The 14238-nt window shown below is 48.3% G+C and overlaps 1 protein-coding gene across 5 annotated transcripts in view; it reads right to left on the reverse strand.

The window, feature by feature from the left end:
* Positions 1-13994, reverse strand: part of reps1 (RALBP1 associated Eps domain containing 1) — a 111608-nt gene extending 97614 nt beyond the window's left edge. Inside the window, exon 1 of one of the 5 annotated variants that reach the window (XM_072513655.1) lies at positions 13901-13994. Coding sequence is in view for 1 of the 5 variants with exons in the window: in XM_072513637.1 (XP_072369738.1) it covers position 13199 (1 nt within the window). In the remaining 4 variants the exon portion in view is untranslated. The other 4 variants (XM_072513646.1, XM_072513665.1, XM_072513672.1 and 1 more) reach the window with 4 other exon arrangements.
* Positions 13995-14238: the final 244 nt, after the last annotated feature.

Raw genomic sequence — 14238 nt, forward strand, 5'->3', positions numbered from 1 at the left:
CGAGAGAGGCCGATGTTTTGGTCTTTGCGTCCCTAGTAGCCCGGCGCAGGATATTGCTAATGTGGAAAGAAGCCAAGCCCCCGGGGGTGGAGACCTGGATAAATGACATGGCAGGGTTTATAAAGCTAGAGCGGATTAAGTTCGTTCTAAGGGGGTCGGCTCAAGGGTTCACCAGGCGGTGGCAACCGTTCGTCGAATACCTCGCAGAAAGATAGATGGAATGGAAAAAAGGCAGCAGCAGCAGCCGCCCAGGATCGGGGGGTTGGGGGGGGGAGGAACCAGAAGGACTCTCAGGGTTGTTAATATATACTGTATGATATGTATAGGTCGTTGCTACAGTTAATTATATATTGGACTGTTAAATTATATTTTGGGAGAGTGTTACTTGTGATAAGGCAGTTGCCAATTAGGGTTAGTTTTCATTTTTGTTATTTATTATTTATTCATTTTCTGTTTATAAAATAGGTCATTGTTATTTGTGTTGTTATAATATTGTGTAAAGGATGCACAATGTACTGTGTTGGTTGACCAAAAATTCTCAATAAAATATATTTTTTTTTAAAAAAACTTCCTATAATGTGCAACTCCACTTAATTTTCTGGTGAAAATTATACCAAAGGTCAGAATGTGCTAGTTTCTGAAATAGAAAAGTTGGGGACAAGAAAAAAAATCTATATGTGGTAAAATAATGCTGGAGTACAGCTGGTTTAGCTCACTGGGCTAGACAGCTGGTTTGTGATGCAGAACAAGGCCAGCAGTGTAGGTTCAATTCCCGTACGAGCTTACCTGAACAGGCACCGGAATGTGGCGACTCGGGGTTTTTCAAAGTAGCTTCATACTTCTGACAATGAACGGTTATTATTAAATTTTAAACCATTGTTTGGATTCACTCTTTTGTCCTTCGATTTCTATCATTAATCCAACATCGATAACATATAAAAAGGAACTCTGCAGTTCAGTATAACTTTAACACCCACTTGCCTATCAGTTGTATCACAACCCTCATGATTTAGTAGCTTCGAAACAAACACGTGCTCAGTCACAAGATATAAACCACAAGTCAATAACCACAGCAGAACACATCAACTGACAACAAAACTTGAATCAAACTCATCAAAAAAAACCGCCATAAACATTAACTAGAAACTGAAAGCTTTCAGATGTTTATAGTCTAGTTCTGATAACATTCTATTTCAACTCCACGAAATGACAAAACTTGGGTTTCAAACTGCAATTAAACATTTCTGTGTTTGTCGGGGTGCAGTGCTTCCCACTATTTTGGTTATAAACGTCAAGATTGACACATTCACACCGCCAATGGATTACACAGCAACACCAGCAGTATAGCTCATACGGAAAACCACTTGTATACAAAGCAGAAATTTAAATTAATCTGCCCATGGAAAAGTGGTCATTTGGCAGACTGAACCCAGCTACTAAATTGGGAGATTTATTCGATGAACATAGAGCGCAGAGTGTGGTTGAAGTGTCAATGGACAATTTAGATCAGTATTACTGAAAACATCACTGAAAAATAATTCACGCAAGAGGGAGGTCTGCTTTCAAACTCCAGATTATAGCAGGCGAGATAAATATTCAATTCCCGGAAATCTGGACTGGGTTACAGTTAGGGGCGATGTAAAATTACCTCAACTGTGCATCATGGGGAGGACGGGGGGCGGGCAGTGGTTAGCACTGCTGCCTCACAGCACTGAGGACCCGGGTTTGATCCCGGCCCTGGGTCACTGTCTGTGTGGATTTTGGATATTTTCCCCGTGTCTGCGTGGGTCTCACCCCCACAACCCAAAGATGTGCAGGTAGGTGGATTGGCCATGCTAAATTGCTGCTTAATTTTTAAAAACTGTGCGTCATGTAACTGCAAACAACAAGTATATTTTGATCAGCATCATGGACAGTCATGAGATTTATTTACCCATTCAATGATGGATTTGAGGAACACAGTGACTTACAGATCAAACATTTCAATGTTTAAAAATAATCTCCCATCCAGTTGATAGAAACCGCAAAGCCTCAAAAAAAACTATACAATTGTCTTCAGCAATCAAGTCTTTAAAATCCAGTCACACTAATGTACAGTGCACAAATTTTGCCACAGATTAGTTTTATGATAAAGATCTCTGAATACTAAATCATCCTGTGTGAATGTCAGTGATCAGAGACACAAAATACATAACAGTAAGCACAAAAAGAGAGAAGGCTCCGCAAAATTGCATCTATGTACACTATAACTAAGTTATTCTAGTGAATTATTAGACGGCTGTAACCTAATTGAGAGGCTTCAGGTGCTAAATCATTCATGCATCGCTTACAATTTATTCGAATAACTAGATGAGAATTATGATAGAGCCAGGGCAACCACCTGATTAATTGCATCCCTCCATATGACTGCATGCAATCCATTCTAAAGAGTATTTGCTGGTGCATGAACACTTCGAATGAGAACAGGCTTTTGAACAGGAGAGCAGCAATTTCAAACACATCTGTTCCATACCATCTCCGTCCAGCATTTAAATTTAACAGCAGCCAATTTAATTGCTTCAATTCTTTTCCACGCAGTAGTGATTTGTTATGAACCACTTAAAAAGAGGCAAAACTCTTGAAAATCGAGAACGATGAACACAAGCACCGCTGAATGAGATTGCACGTTTAACATACTCACCAAGGATCTGCGCCGACTAGTCAAAGGGACCTTAACTTCCAAAGACCACACTCTTCATTAGAACTAGTGTGCGAGTCTAGCCGAAAGGTGAAAAGGGCAAGATTCTAAACCTGCAATGCCACATGATCTCTCACATCATGCACTGCAATAACCATGACGCTTAGAAAACCACCGTCAGTCAACCTTCTGATGCTGCACGTTTCTTTTCTTTAAAAATCCTTTCTAGTTTGCAGTCAAGTGCTCGAAAACAAATCTGTCACTCAAGCATGAAAAATGACTTGCCAGTTCTGCAGAGTTGAAACATAGCAGCATGAAACTGGCATTAGCTTTTCTTACTCCACCATTTTAAACTCTTGGTACATGATCCTGCTTGAGCAATTCCTGGTAAATTGAACCCATTGCTCCATGGTGTGACCCTGCCATACCCCACGAAGGTTCCACCCTATAAAAAGTGTTCCTTTTCAGACTGCTTCAGGCTTTTAACCAGAAAATAAATCTCACTGCTAGCAGTAAAGCTAGTTTATGTATACGACGACCTAGCTTTTGAAATAATGTATTTATTTGTCTCATACTGAAATAATACTTTCACGAGTGATTGCTAAAGTGTCCTGTTTATAGTACAGGCAGAGGGAAGCAGAAAAAAAACGAACAAAGTACTTCCCCTCAAGGCGGAAAAGGGAGGTTTGCATCATTCATTGAAAACAGTAGGGGTCAAAGTGTGAAGACAAACATGCAATTAAGTGCCCACTCAGCCATGTTGTGCAGTGAGTGAAGGGCTCCTCACAGAGTCAATGTCAAGCACCACTAAGAACAAATAGAAAAGGAACGGACAACAGCACTGCCAAGAGGCTGCACACCCACTCCCTCTTGCTGGTAGAAAGATAGAGGGAGACAAAGAAAAAGCAACCTGGGTCTAACTAATCCACAACCTGTAAAGCAGTTAGAGAGCACCCCACTGGCAGAACTCCAAGAGCAGATCTGCTCCTTGTGCATTCAGCCAGGGAACAGTGCGTGGGAACTTCAGAGAAATAGCTTTCTCAATGAGGATTACAAAGGGAGTATGTGGAAGGTGAGCAATTCATAGGCATTACCAGACCATCTCTATATGTCATTAGCACCATAAGCTAAGATGGTTACTGTAGAGCTCAAGACCACAAATACAATTCTGTCACAAGCTGCTTTATTCAACAACTATGTAGAATACAAATTATATAAAATATGTTCCCCTTAATAGGGGAGAGAAAAGGTTGCCTTGTGCTAGTAGGAACAAGGTAAATGTGCCTTAGGCCGCAACACAATCATGCGCCATATTTTAACCCATGGTTTTATTTTCTTGGAAAGATCGGAGACAAACAAGTAGACAAAACTTATTCTTCACGACTGAATCTTTGAGCTGGCTGACTGAAGAAGCTGCATGTAAAGGAAGAAAAAGTTTGATGCTCGAGGCTGCGTTGCATGTAATGCAATCAGACGGTGCTCTTGAAGATTTGACACGGTCAACTGAAACAAAATATCTCACACAAACCTCACTGCAGCCTTTGAAGATAACCACTCATCATCATCAGAGTTTAGAAATAATAGTGCAGTCGCCACATCAATTAAACTTCAATTCCTCCATCCTTCTACTGAACGACCTCAATGAAGATTTACATCAGGATACTAGCGCAGGCAACCTGCTCAATCTGGTCATTTCTTTCCCCATTTCCCAAAAGTTATCCTCAAGTTCAAAATGCAATTTATTTCATAATCATTCAGGCTTATGAAAGCATCATTCACGGCTTGACAATGGAATAGTTTGTCAGCTTTATAGGCAAACTATGTAACAGGATGTAGTGGCACATCGATACTGAGCACTTTCATGAAATAAATGGAGTTGAAAAGGATGCATTGGGTTGAAAAGGAAATAACAACCAGTCCTTTTCATTGTGAAAACAAATATGGTATTATGCGGGGTGTCTCCTGATCATCCAGGGTAACTTCGGAGGATGACTGCATTATTTTGTCCAGAGTTACCACAGATCCTTTGTTAAAGTTACAACTGAATCCCTGTGGAAGTTCTATCCCAAAGCTTTTCAGTGATGATGGTCTAATCGTCCAGAAGTCAAAAGCAGCATGATGCATAGTTGTGGAAAAAAGACTGTAAGCGCACCGAAACATAATTTACTTCCTCAAATCACGTTCGAACTCGAATGTAAACAAATGAGTATGCCACAACAGGGGTGGCACAGTACACTGCTGCCTCACAACGCCGAGGACCCGGGTTCGATCCCGGCCCCAGATCACTGTCCCTGTGGAGTTTGCACATTCTCCCCGTGTCTGCGTGGGTGTCACCCCCACAATCCAAAGATGTGCAGGGTAGGTGGATTGCCCACGCTAAATTGCCTCTTTTTAAAAAATATATATTTTATTAAAGTTTTCAAACACCATTTTTTCCCTTACAAATCAACAAAAATGGTAGCATGATACCTGCTATATAACATTGTTTAAATAATATAGTAAACTAACCAAATAACACGAAGTAATGCTCCCCCCACCCCCTCTAGAACACAAACAATTTACCCCCCCCTGGGCTGCTGCTGCTGGCTATCTATCTTCCCCCTAATGTTCCGTTAGATAGTCGAGGAACGGTTGCCACCGCCTGGTGAACCCTTGAGCCGATCCTCTCAGCGCAAACTTCATCCGCTCCAGTTTTATGAACCCCGCCATATCGTTTATCCAGGCCGGGGGGTTTCGCTTCCTTCCACATGAGTAAAATCCTACGCCGGGCTACTAGGGACGCAAAGGCCACAACATCGGCCTCTTTCGCCTCCTGCACTCCCGGCTCATCCGCTACTCCAAATATAGCTAACCCCCAGCCTGGCTTGACCCGGACCTTCACCACCTTTGAGATCACTCCAGTCACTCCCCTCCAATGACGGACACAACCAAAACATGTGTGTGTGGTTCGCCGGGCTTCCGCCGCACCTCCCACACTTGTCCTCCACTCCGAAGAACCTGCTCAACCTTGCTCCCGTTATGTGTGCTCTATGCAGCACCTTAAATTGGATCAGGCTAAGCCTGGCACACGAGGAAGAGGAATTTACCCTGCTTAGGGAATCAGCCCACAAACCCTCGTCAATCTCCTCCCCGAGCTCTTCTTCCCATTTTCCCTTCAGTTCGTCCACCAGCTCCTCCCCCTCTTCTCTCGGTATATCTCGGACACTTTGCCCTCCCCGACCCACACCCCCGAAAGCACCCTGTCCTGGATCCCTTGTATCGGGAACAGCGGAAATTCCCTCACCAGTTGTCCCGTGAACGCTCTCACCTGCATATACCTAAAAGGTATTTCCCAGGGGCAGCTCATACTTTTCCTCAAACGCTCCCAAACTCGCAAACGTCCCATCTATAAATAAGTCTCCCACTCTCCTGATTCCTGCCCGATGCCAGCTCTGGAATCCTCCGTCTAGCCTCCCTGGGGCAAACGTATGGTTGTTCCTGATCGGGGACCACACCGGGGCTCCCAGCACACCCCTCTGTCGCCTCCATTGCCCCCAGATACTTAATGTTGCTGCCAGCACTGGGTTCGCGGTAAACGTTTTCGGGGAGAGCGGTAATGGCGCCGTCCCCAGCGCCTTCAAGCTCGTCCCTTTGCAGGACTTCATCTCCAACCTTTTCCACGCTGCTCCCTCTCATCATCCATTTACGAATCATCGCCACGTTGGCGGCCCAATAGTAGTCGCCCAAATTCGGCAACGCCAGTCCCCCCGTCTCTGCTACATTGTAGGAACCCCCTCCTTACACTCGGGGCCTTCCCTGCCCACACGAAGCTCGTGATGCTTCTATCTATTTTTTTTAAAGAAGGCCTTAGTGATCAGTATAGGGAGACATTGGAACACAAATAGGGAGGACCATCATCTTAATTGCCTGCACTCTGCCCGCCAGTGACAGCAGCTGCATGTCCCACCTTTTGAAATCCTCTTCCATTTGTTCCACCAGCCGTGTCAGATTGAGTCCGTGTAAGGTTCCCCAGCTCCTGGCTATCCGAATCCCCAGGTATCGGAAGTTTCTTTCCACTCTCCTTCGCAGTAGGCCATCTATCCCTCTACTCTGGTCCCCAGGGTATCACAAAAAGCTCACTCTTTCCCATGCCAAGCCTATATCCCGAGAAATCTCCAAACTCCCTCAATATCTGCATGACCTCTGTCATCCCCCCACGGGATCCGTCACATACAGCAGTAGGTCATCCGTATAGATTGACACTCGGTGTTCCTCTCCCCCTCTAACCACCCCTCTCCATTTTCTGGAGTCTCTCAGCGCTATGGCCAGTGGTTCAATTGCCAGCGCGAACAGTAATGGGGACAGCGGGCATCCCTGTCTTGTTCCCCTGTGTAGTCGAAAATACTCCGACCTTTGCCGATTTGTGACCACACTTGCCGTTGGGGCCCCATAGAGGAGTTTAACCCAGCTGACAAACCCCTCCCTGAACCTCCTCAGCACCTCCCATAGGTACTCCCACTCCACCCTATCAAATGCCTTCTCTGCATCCATTGCCGCCACTATCTCTGCCTCCCCCTCTGCTGGGGGCATCATTATCACCCCTAATAGCCGTCGCACGTTGACATTCAATTGTCTCCCCTTTACGAACCCTGTCTGGTCTTCGTGCACCACCCCCAGGACACCATCCTCGTCGCCAGTACCTTTGCCAGCAACTTGGCGTCCACATTTAGCAATGAGATAGGCCAATAGGACCCGCACTGCAGCGGATCTTTATCTCGCTTCAAGATTAGTGATATCGTCGCCGCCGACATTGTCGGGGGTAGGGTCCCCCCTTCTCTGGCCTCGTTAAAGGTTCTTACCAGCAGCGGGGCCAACAAGTCCACATATTTTCTATAGAATTCCACCGGGAACCCATCTGGTCCCAGGGCCTTCCATGCCTGCATGTTCCCCAACCCTTTAACAAAGAACAAAGAAATGTACAGCACAGGAACAGGCCCTTCGGCCCTCCAAGCCCGTGCCGACCATACTGCCCGACTAAACTACAATCTTCTACACTTCCTGGGTCCGTATCCTTCTATTCCCATCCTATTCATATATTTGTCAAGATGCCCCTTAAATGTCCCTATCGTCCCTGCCTCCACTACCTCCTCCGGTAGTGAGTTCCAGGCACCCACTACCCTCTGCGTAAAAAACTTGCCTCGTACATCTACTCTAAACTTTGCCCCTCTCACCTTAAACCTATGCCCCCTAGTAATTGACCCCTCTACCCTGGGGAAAAGCCTCTGACTATCCACTCTGTCTATGCCCCTCATAATTTTGTATACCTCTATCAGGTCGCCCCTCAACCTCCTTCGTTCCAGTGAGAACAAACAGAGTTTATTCAATCGCTCCTCATAGCTTATGCCCTCCATACCAGGCAACATTCTGGTAAATCTCTTCTGCACCCTCTCTAAAGCCTCCACATCCTTCTGGTAGTGTGGCGACCAGAATTGAACACTATACTCCAAGTGTGGCCTAACTAAGGTTCTATACAGCTGCAACATGACTTGCCAATTCTTATACTCAATGCCCCGGCCAATGAAGGCAAGCATGCCGTATGCCTTCTTGACTACCTTCTCCACCTGTGTAGCCCCTTTCAGTGATCTGTGGACCTGTACTCCTAGATCTCTTTGACTTTCAATACTCTTGAGGGTTCTACCATTCACTGTATATTCCCTACCTGCATTGGCCCTTCCAAAATGCATTACCTCACATTTGTCCAGGTTAAACTCCATCTGCCATCTCTCCGCCCAAGTCTCCAGACAATCTAAATCCTGCTGTATCCTCAGACAGTCCTCATCGCTATCCGCAATTCCACCAACCTTTGTGTCGTCTGCAAACTTACTAATCAGACCAGTTACATTTTCCTCCAAATCATTTATATATACTACAAAGAGCAAAGGTCCCAGCACTGATCCCTGTGGAACACCACTGGTCACAGCCCTCCAATTAGAAAAGCATCCCTCCATTGCTACCCTCTGCCTTCTATGGCCTAGCCAGTTCTGTATCCACCTTGCCAGTTCACCCCTGATCCCGTGTGACTTCACCTTTTGTACTAGTCTACCATGAGGGACCTTGTCAAAGGCCTTACTGAAGTCCATATAGACAACATCTACTGCCCTACCTGCATCAATCATCTTAGTGACCTCCTCGAAAAACTCTATCAAGTTAGTGAGACACGACCTCCCCTTCACAAAACCGTGCTGCCTCTCACTAATACGTCCATTTGCTTCCAAATGGGAGTAGATCCTGTCTCGAAGAATTCTCTCCAGTAATTTCCCTACCACTGAAGTAAGGCTCACCGGCCTGTAGTTCCCGGGATTATCCCTGCCACCCTTCTTAAACAGAGGAACAACATTGGCTATTCTCCAGTCCTCCGGGACATCCCCTGAAGACAGCGAGGATCCAAAGATTTCTGTCAAGGCCTCAGCAATTTCCTCTCCAGCCTCCTTCAGTATTCTGGGGTAGATCCCATCCGGCCCTGGGGACTTATCTACCTTAATCTTTGGTCACTTTGTCCACCCCAATTGGCGCCCCCAGGCCTGCCACCTCCTGCTCCTCCACCTTCGGGAACCTTAGTTGGTCCAGAAACTGCTGCATCCCCTCTTTTCCCTCCGGGAGTTGGGACCTACATAGCCTCTCGTAAAAGGTCTTAAACACCTCGTTCACCTTCCCTGCTCTCCGCACCGTGGCTCCCGTTTCATCCCCAACTCCCCCTATCTCCTTCGCCGCTGTCCTCTTTCGCAGCTGGTGGGCCAACAGGCGACTCGCCTTTTCCCCATATCCGTATCTCATCCCCTGTGCCTCTGCCCTCCCTGTGGTGAGCAGATCGAACCCGCCTGGAGTCGTCGCCTCTCCCTGTATAGTCCTTCATCCGGGGCCTCCACATATTTTTTAATCTACTCTCAAAATCTCCCCCAGTAGTCTTTCCCTTTCTTTGGCCTCCGTTTTCCCCTTGTGAGCCCTGATGGAGATCAACTCTCCCCTGACCACCGCTTTTAGTGCTTCCCATACTACTCCTACTCGGACCTCCCCGTCGTCGTTGGCCTCCAGGTATCTTTCGATACATCCCTGCACCCTTCCACAGACTCCCTCATCCGCCAATAATCCCACATCCAGTCGCCAGAGTTGACGCTGCTCCCTCTCCTCTCCTAGTTCCAGGTCCACCCAGTGTGGGGCATGATCTGAAACAGCTATGGCTGAGTACTCAGTTCCTTCCACCCTCGAAATCAGTGACCTTCCCAAAACAAAGAAATCTATCCCGGAGTACACCTTATGGACATGGGAGAAAAAGGAGAACTCTTTTGCCATCGGCCTAACAAATCGCCACGGATCCACCCCCCCCCCCCAATTTGGTCCATAAACCCCTTCAGCACCTTGGCCGCTGCCGGCCTTCTTCCGGTCCTAGATCTAGATCTATCTAACCCTGGGTCCAGCACGGTGTTGAAGTCCCCCCTCATTATCATGTTTCCTACCTCCAGGTCCGGGATACGTCCCAGCATCCACTTCATAAATCCCGCATCATCCCAATTCGGGGCATATACATTAACCAACACTACCTCCATTCCCTGCATCCTGCCGCACACCATCACATACATATCTGCCACCGCTGTCCGCTACAATGTTCCTAGCCTCGAATGACACCTGTTTCCCCACCAATATGGCCACCCCCCTATTTTTTGCGTCCAGCCAAGAGTGGAACACCTGTCCCACCCATCCTTTCCTTAACCTAACCTGGTCCGCCACCTTCAGATGCGTCTCCTGAAGCATGGCCACGTCTGCCTTCAGTCCTTTTAAGTGCGCGAACACTCGGTCCCTCTTAAATCGGCCCATTTAGGCCTCTCACGTTCCACGTGATCAGCCGGACTGGGGGGCTGCCCGCCCCCCTCCCCTGTCGACTAGCCATCACCCTCTCTGGGCCAGTCCCACGCCCCGGTTCCGCGCACCACCCGTCCCCCTAAGGCGGCGCATTCCCGCCCCGACCACCTTTTCTTTTACCAGTTCATGCTCGATCTCCGCAGCAGCAACCCAGTTATCCCCCCTCCCCTCTAGATTGGTTACTCCCCCCATATTGCTTCCGAAAGTCAGCTGACTTCAACTGACCCCGGCTTCTCCCGCTCTCTCCTTGACCCCCCCATGTGAGGAACTCCCATCCACCTTGCGCCTATCTTCCCGCCATCATCTTTCTGACGCGGGAACAAGAAAAAGAAACCTTGTGTTCTCTAGAGCCGTCCCGCCCCTCGTGGCGCAGCTCCCTCTGCCGCCCCACTCCCATTCCCCACCTGAGTCTCTTCTCCTCCCCCCCCCCCCCCCCCACCGGCACCCACATTTCTCAATGTCCCCCCCCTCCCCAATTTATATTTCTATATACATCAGCATTGTCTCCTGGTGCGTGACCCACAGTCACACCGGCTGCAACATCCCAAACTTCACTTTCTTCTTGTGCAGCACCTCCTTGGCTCAATTGAAGCTCCTTCTCGCCACCTCCGCACTCCAATCCTGATTACACTCGTACCACCGCATTCTCCCAGCTACTAATCCGTATCTTCTTGGCCCATCTCAGAACCGCCTCGCTATCATTGAAGCGGTGAAATTGCACGATCATCGCCCTAGGTGGTTCTCCCGCCTTTGGTCTCCTCGCAGGGACCCGATGGGCCCCTTCCACTTCCAAGGGGCCAGAGGGGGCCTCAGCTCCCATTAGCGAGCGTAGCATTGTACTCACGTAAGCCCCACCGTCAGTTCCTTCCACTCCCTCGGGGAGACCCAGGATCCGGAGGTTCTTTCTCCGTGATCTGTTTTCTAGGACTTCAATCCTTTCGATGCACTTCTTATGGAGCGCCTCGTGCGTCTGCATTTTGACCGCCAGGCCCAGGATCTCGTCCTCGTTGTCAGTCACCTTCTGCTCCACCACACGAAGCTCTATCTCCTGGGTCTTTTGTGTCTCCTTAAGCCCTACAATTGCTTGTAGCATCGGGGCCAGCACCTCCTTTTTTAGCAGCTCCACACACCGTCTTAAAAATTCATCCTGGTCCGGTCCCCATGTCGCCTGGGCTCCCTCCGCCGCCATCTTGCTCCTTTCTTCCTTCTGCCACTGCCCTCGAGGATTCTTCGAGAACTGGCCGCCGCCGCCGATATTTTTCTTTTCCGCTGGGGGGGGGGGGGGGGGGGCCTGTTGCCTCACCCCACACCCGGTTTCGTCCCGAAAAAATTCCCCGTTGGGGCTCTTAAAAGAGGCCGAAGGTCCATTTGAGCTGGAGCCGCCGAAACGTGCGGCTTAGCTGGTCATCGCCACAACCGGAAGTCGCTAAATTGCCTCTTAATTGGAAAAAAATTGGGTGAAATAAAAATTAATTTTTAAAAAGGAATATGCCACAACAAACACATATGATGCACAAAATCTTTTTCCTGCCAAGAATTTGGTTCACTTTGCACAGAAAAACCACTGAACAACTTTAAAGGTTCTAACTCTATTATCTATTTACTTTAGCCTAAGCATCTTCTGAATCACAGTTTTATAAACCAACACCATAATAATTCACAATATTGATCTTTTGTTCAAATAATTTAATCAACCATTGCCTAATGCTTTAGATCTGCAAGCCATTTAAGGAATGATCTTTAAAACGGAACAAGTTCTCAGGAAAGCAGAGGCCTGGTCAGTAAATTTGGGTATTTTGACACAGATAAAAAAATTTTAAGAGCTTTTAAATCACTTGTAACCAGCTGTAAGAAGACCAACAGTAGTGACCAAGGCTGTCATCTTGTTTGGCACAAGCAGCACGCCAGCCCACTAGTACACAAATCCATTCTCAGCAATTAATGACAACAGGTTCGCCCTTCATAATCAGAAACTGGCAGTGTAATAAGAATGTTTTTTTTCTTTATTGGTGAGTTTTTCTTGTAGCTGACAAAACTGACTTTTGTTGACAAGGGACTTGCAGGAAAAGAAATCTAGACTTTCGGCAAAAACAGATCAGGAAAGTCCTGCACTCTGCTCATTTTCTTCTATTTGATGAATTAATACTTAAATATTGTTACACCAACATCATTCTGTAGTTACCCAAGCCGCCAATCATGGTCAATGTGCAAGGTTACTGCAAGGGAGCACAACTAGGCAGAACGCACTTTCAGAGAGCCGGTGCAGACTGGATGCACCAAATGACCCCCTTCTGCACTGTATATACTCTGATTGAATCTTTACAGCAATATGCGACTATGGACCCCCTTCTTCATCCAACATCAGACAAGATATTAACTGAACAGCAATTAAGTGCGCAAATATTTCCCAATTCTAGAGTCCAGCCACTGCCTCGGCTGATAGCCAACTTAGCACACACCAGGGAAGATCACACAGAAAAACATTTAAAGATTCCAGCCAAACCCATGCCACCCCGGCCAACATTCTCTGACACCACTGATGCAAGGAGGGTCGCTTAGTTTGTCAACCCAGAATCATATCAAAATAAATGCAACTTTTAAAAAATAAACCGAAACGTAACTAACTTGCTCCGAAAACCAGGCTGGTTTACTGTAAATTACCAGGTTGTTATTGGAGAAGCCCGCAGTTCAATTCACAATCTCCTGCCGCCCTTTAATTAATAAACACGGTGCCGTCGCTGACAGCCAGCACTGAACATGGTACAGATCGAAAGAAAACCTTGTAGAGTCCAGCCTGGTTGTTGGGAGCCCTGAACCACCGTCCTGTACAGCCAGAAGGTGTCCATGAAACAGCTACTAGGCATGGGGAACAGGAGGGAGGCACTCAGCCGCGCCACCTTATTGTAGCATTTATTTAGGGTGCAGATAGCACCCTGACAGCATTTGTCCCATATCCACACTGAAACTGACAGCGAGCCACAAACGCAATGGTCTCACCCTGATGTGCTCCTGCAAGCGCAACTTTTTCCTCCCCCGGGCTCTGCGACTGCGCGGGGCCGCGGTGCAGGCTGGGGCTTGTAGTCCCCTGGCCTCCCTCAAGGCCGCCATGTTGGCCCCGCTCCGCTCACATCCCACCGCCGCCGCCGACCACCCCTGCCCACGCACCTCCTCATGCGGACCGGATAACCTTCAGCTTCTTCCCAAATCAGCAGCGGTCGGCTCCCTTTTTTTTTTCTCCACGCGTGTCTCTGAGGGAGCGTTCGCTCTGGCCACTTTCTCGCTCGTTCGTTTCGTTCCGTCCCCTCCCCCACCCTCCCCCACCCTTACCTCCTAAAGTCTTTCCAGCGTAATGGCCGCCCGGGTCCCGCGAACAGCGCACTCGGCGGGAGGGGGGTGGGTGGGAGGCGGGGGCGCCGCCTCCTCTCGCGATGTCCGGGAGCTCGGAATCCCGCGACTCCATTATCTCGCGAGATGACGAGACGCGCGCGCCTAGGCAGCCAATGAGCGTCAAAGACTGCCTGAGGGGGCGGAGAAGAGTGCAGCCAATGGGTGGGAGGGGGCAGGCGAGTCTGCGGGGACTGGCCGGGCGGGGGGGGGGGGGGGTGGCGCGCGTGCGCGCGACCCGAACGCCGCCAAGTGACCCACACGCATGCGCCGCAACGGCC

The sequence above is a fragment of the Scyliorhinus torazame genome, chromosome 1 (genome assembly GCF_047496885.1).
Source record: "Scyliorhinus torazame isolate Kashiwa2021f chromosome 1, sScyTor2.1, whole genome shotgun sequence".
In the NCBI taxonomy this organism is placed as follows: Eukaryota; Metazoa; Chordata; class Chondrichthyes; order Carcharhiniformes; family Scyliorhinidae; genus Scyliorhinus; species Scyliorhinus torazame.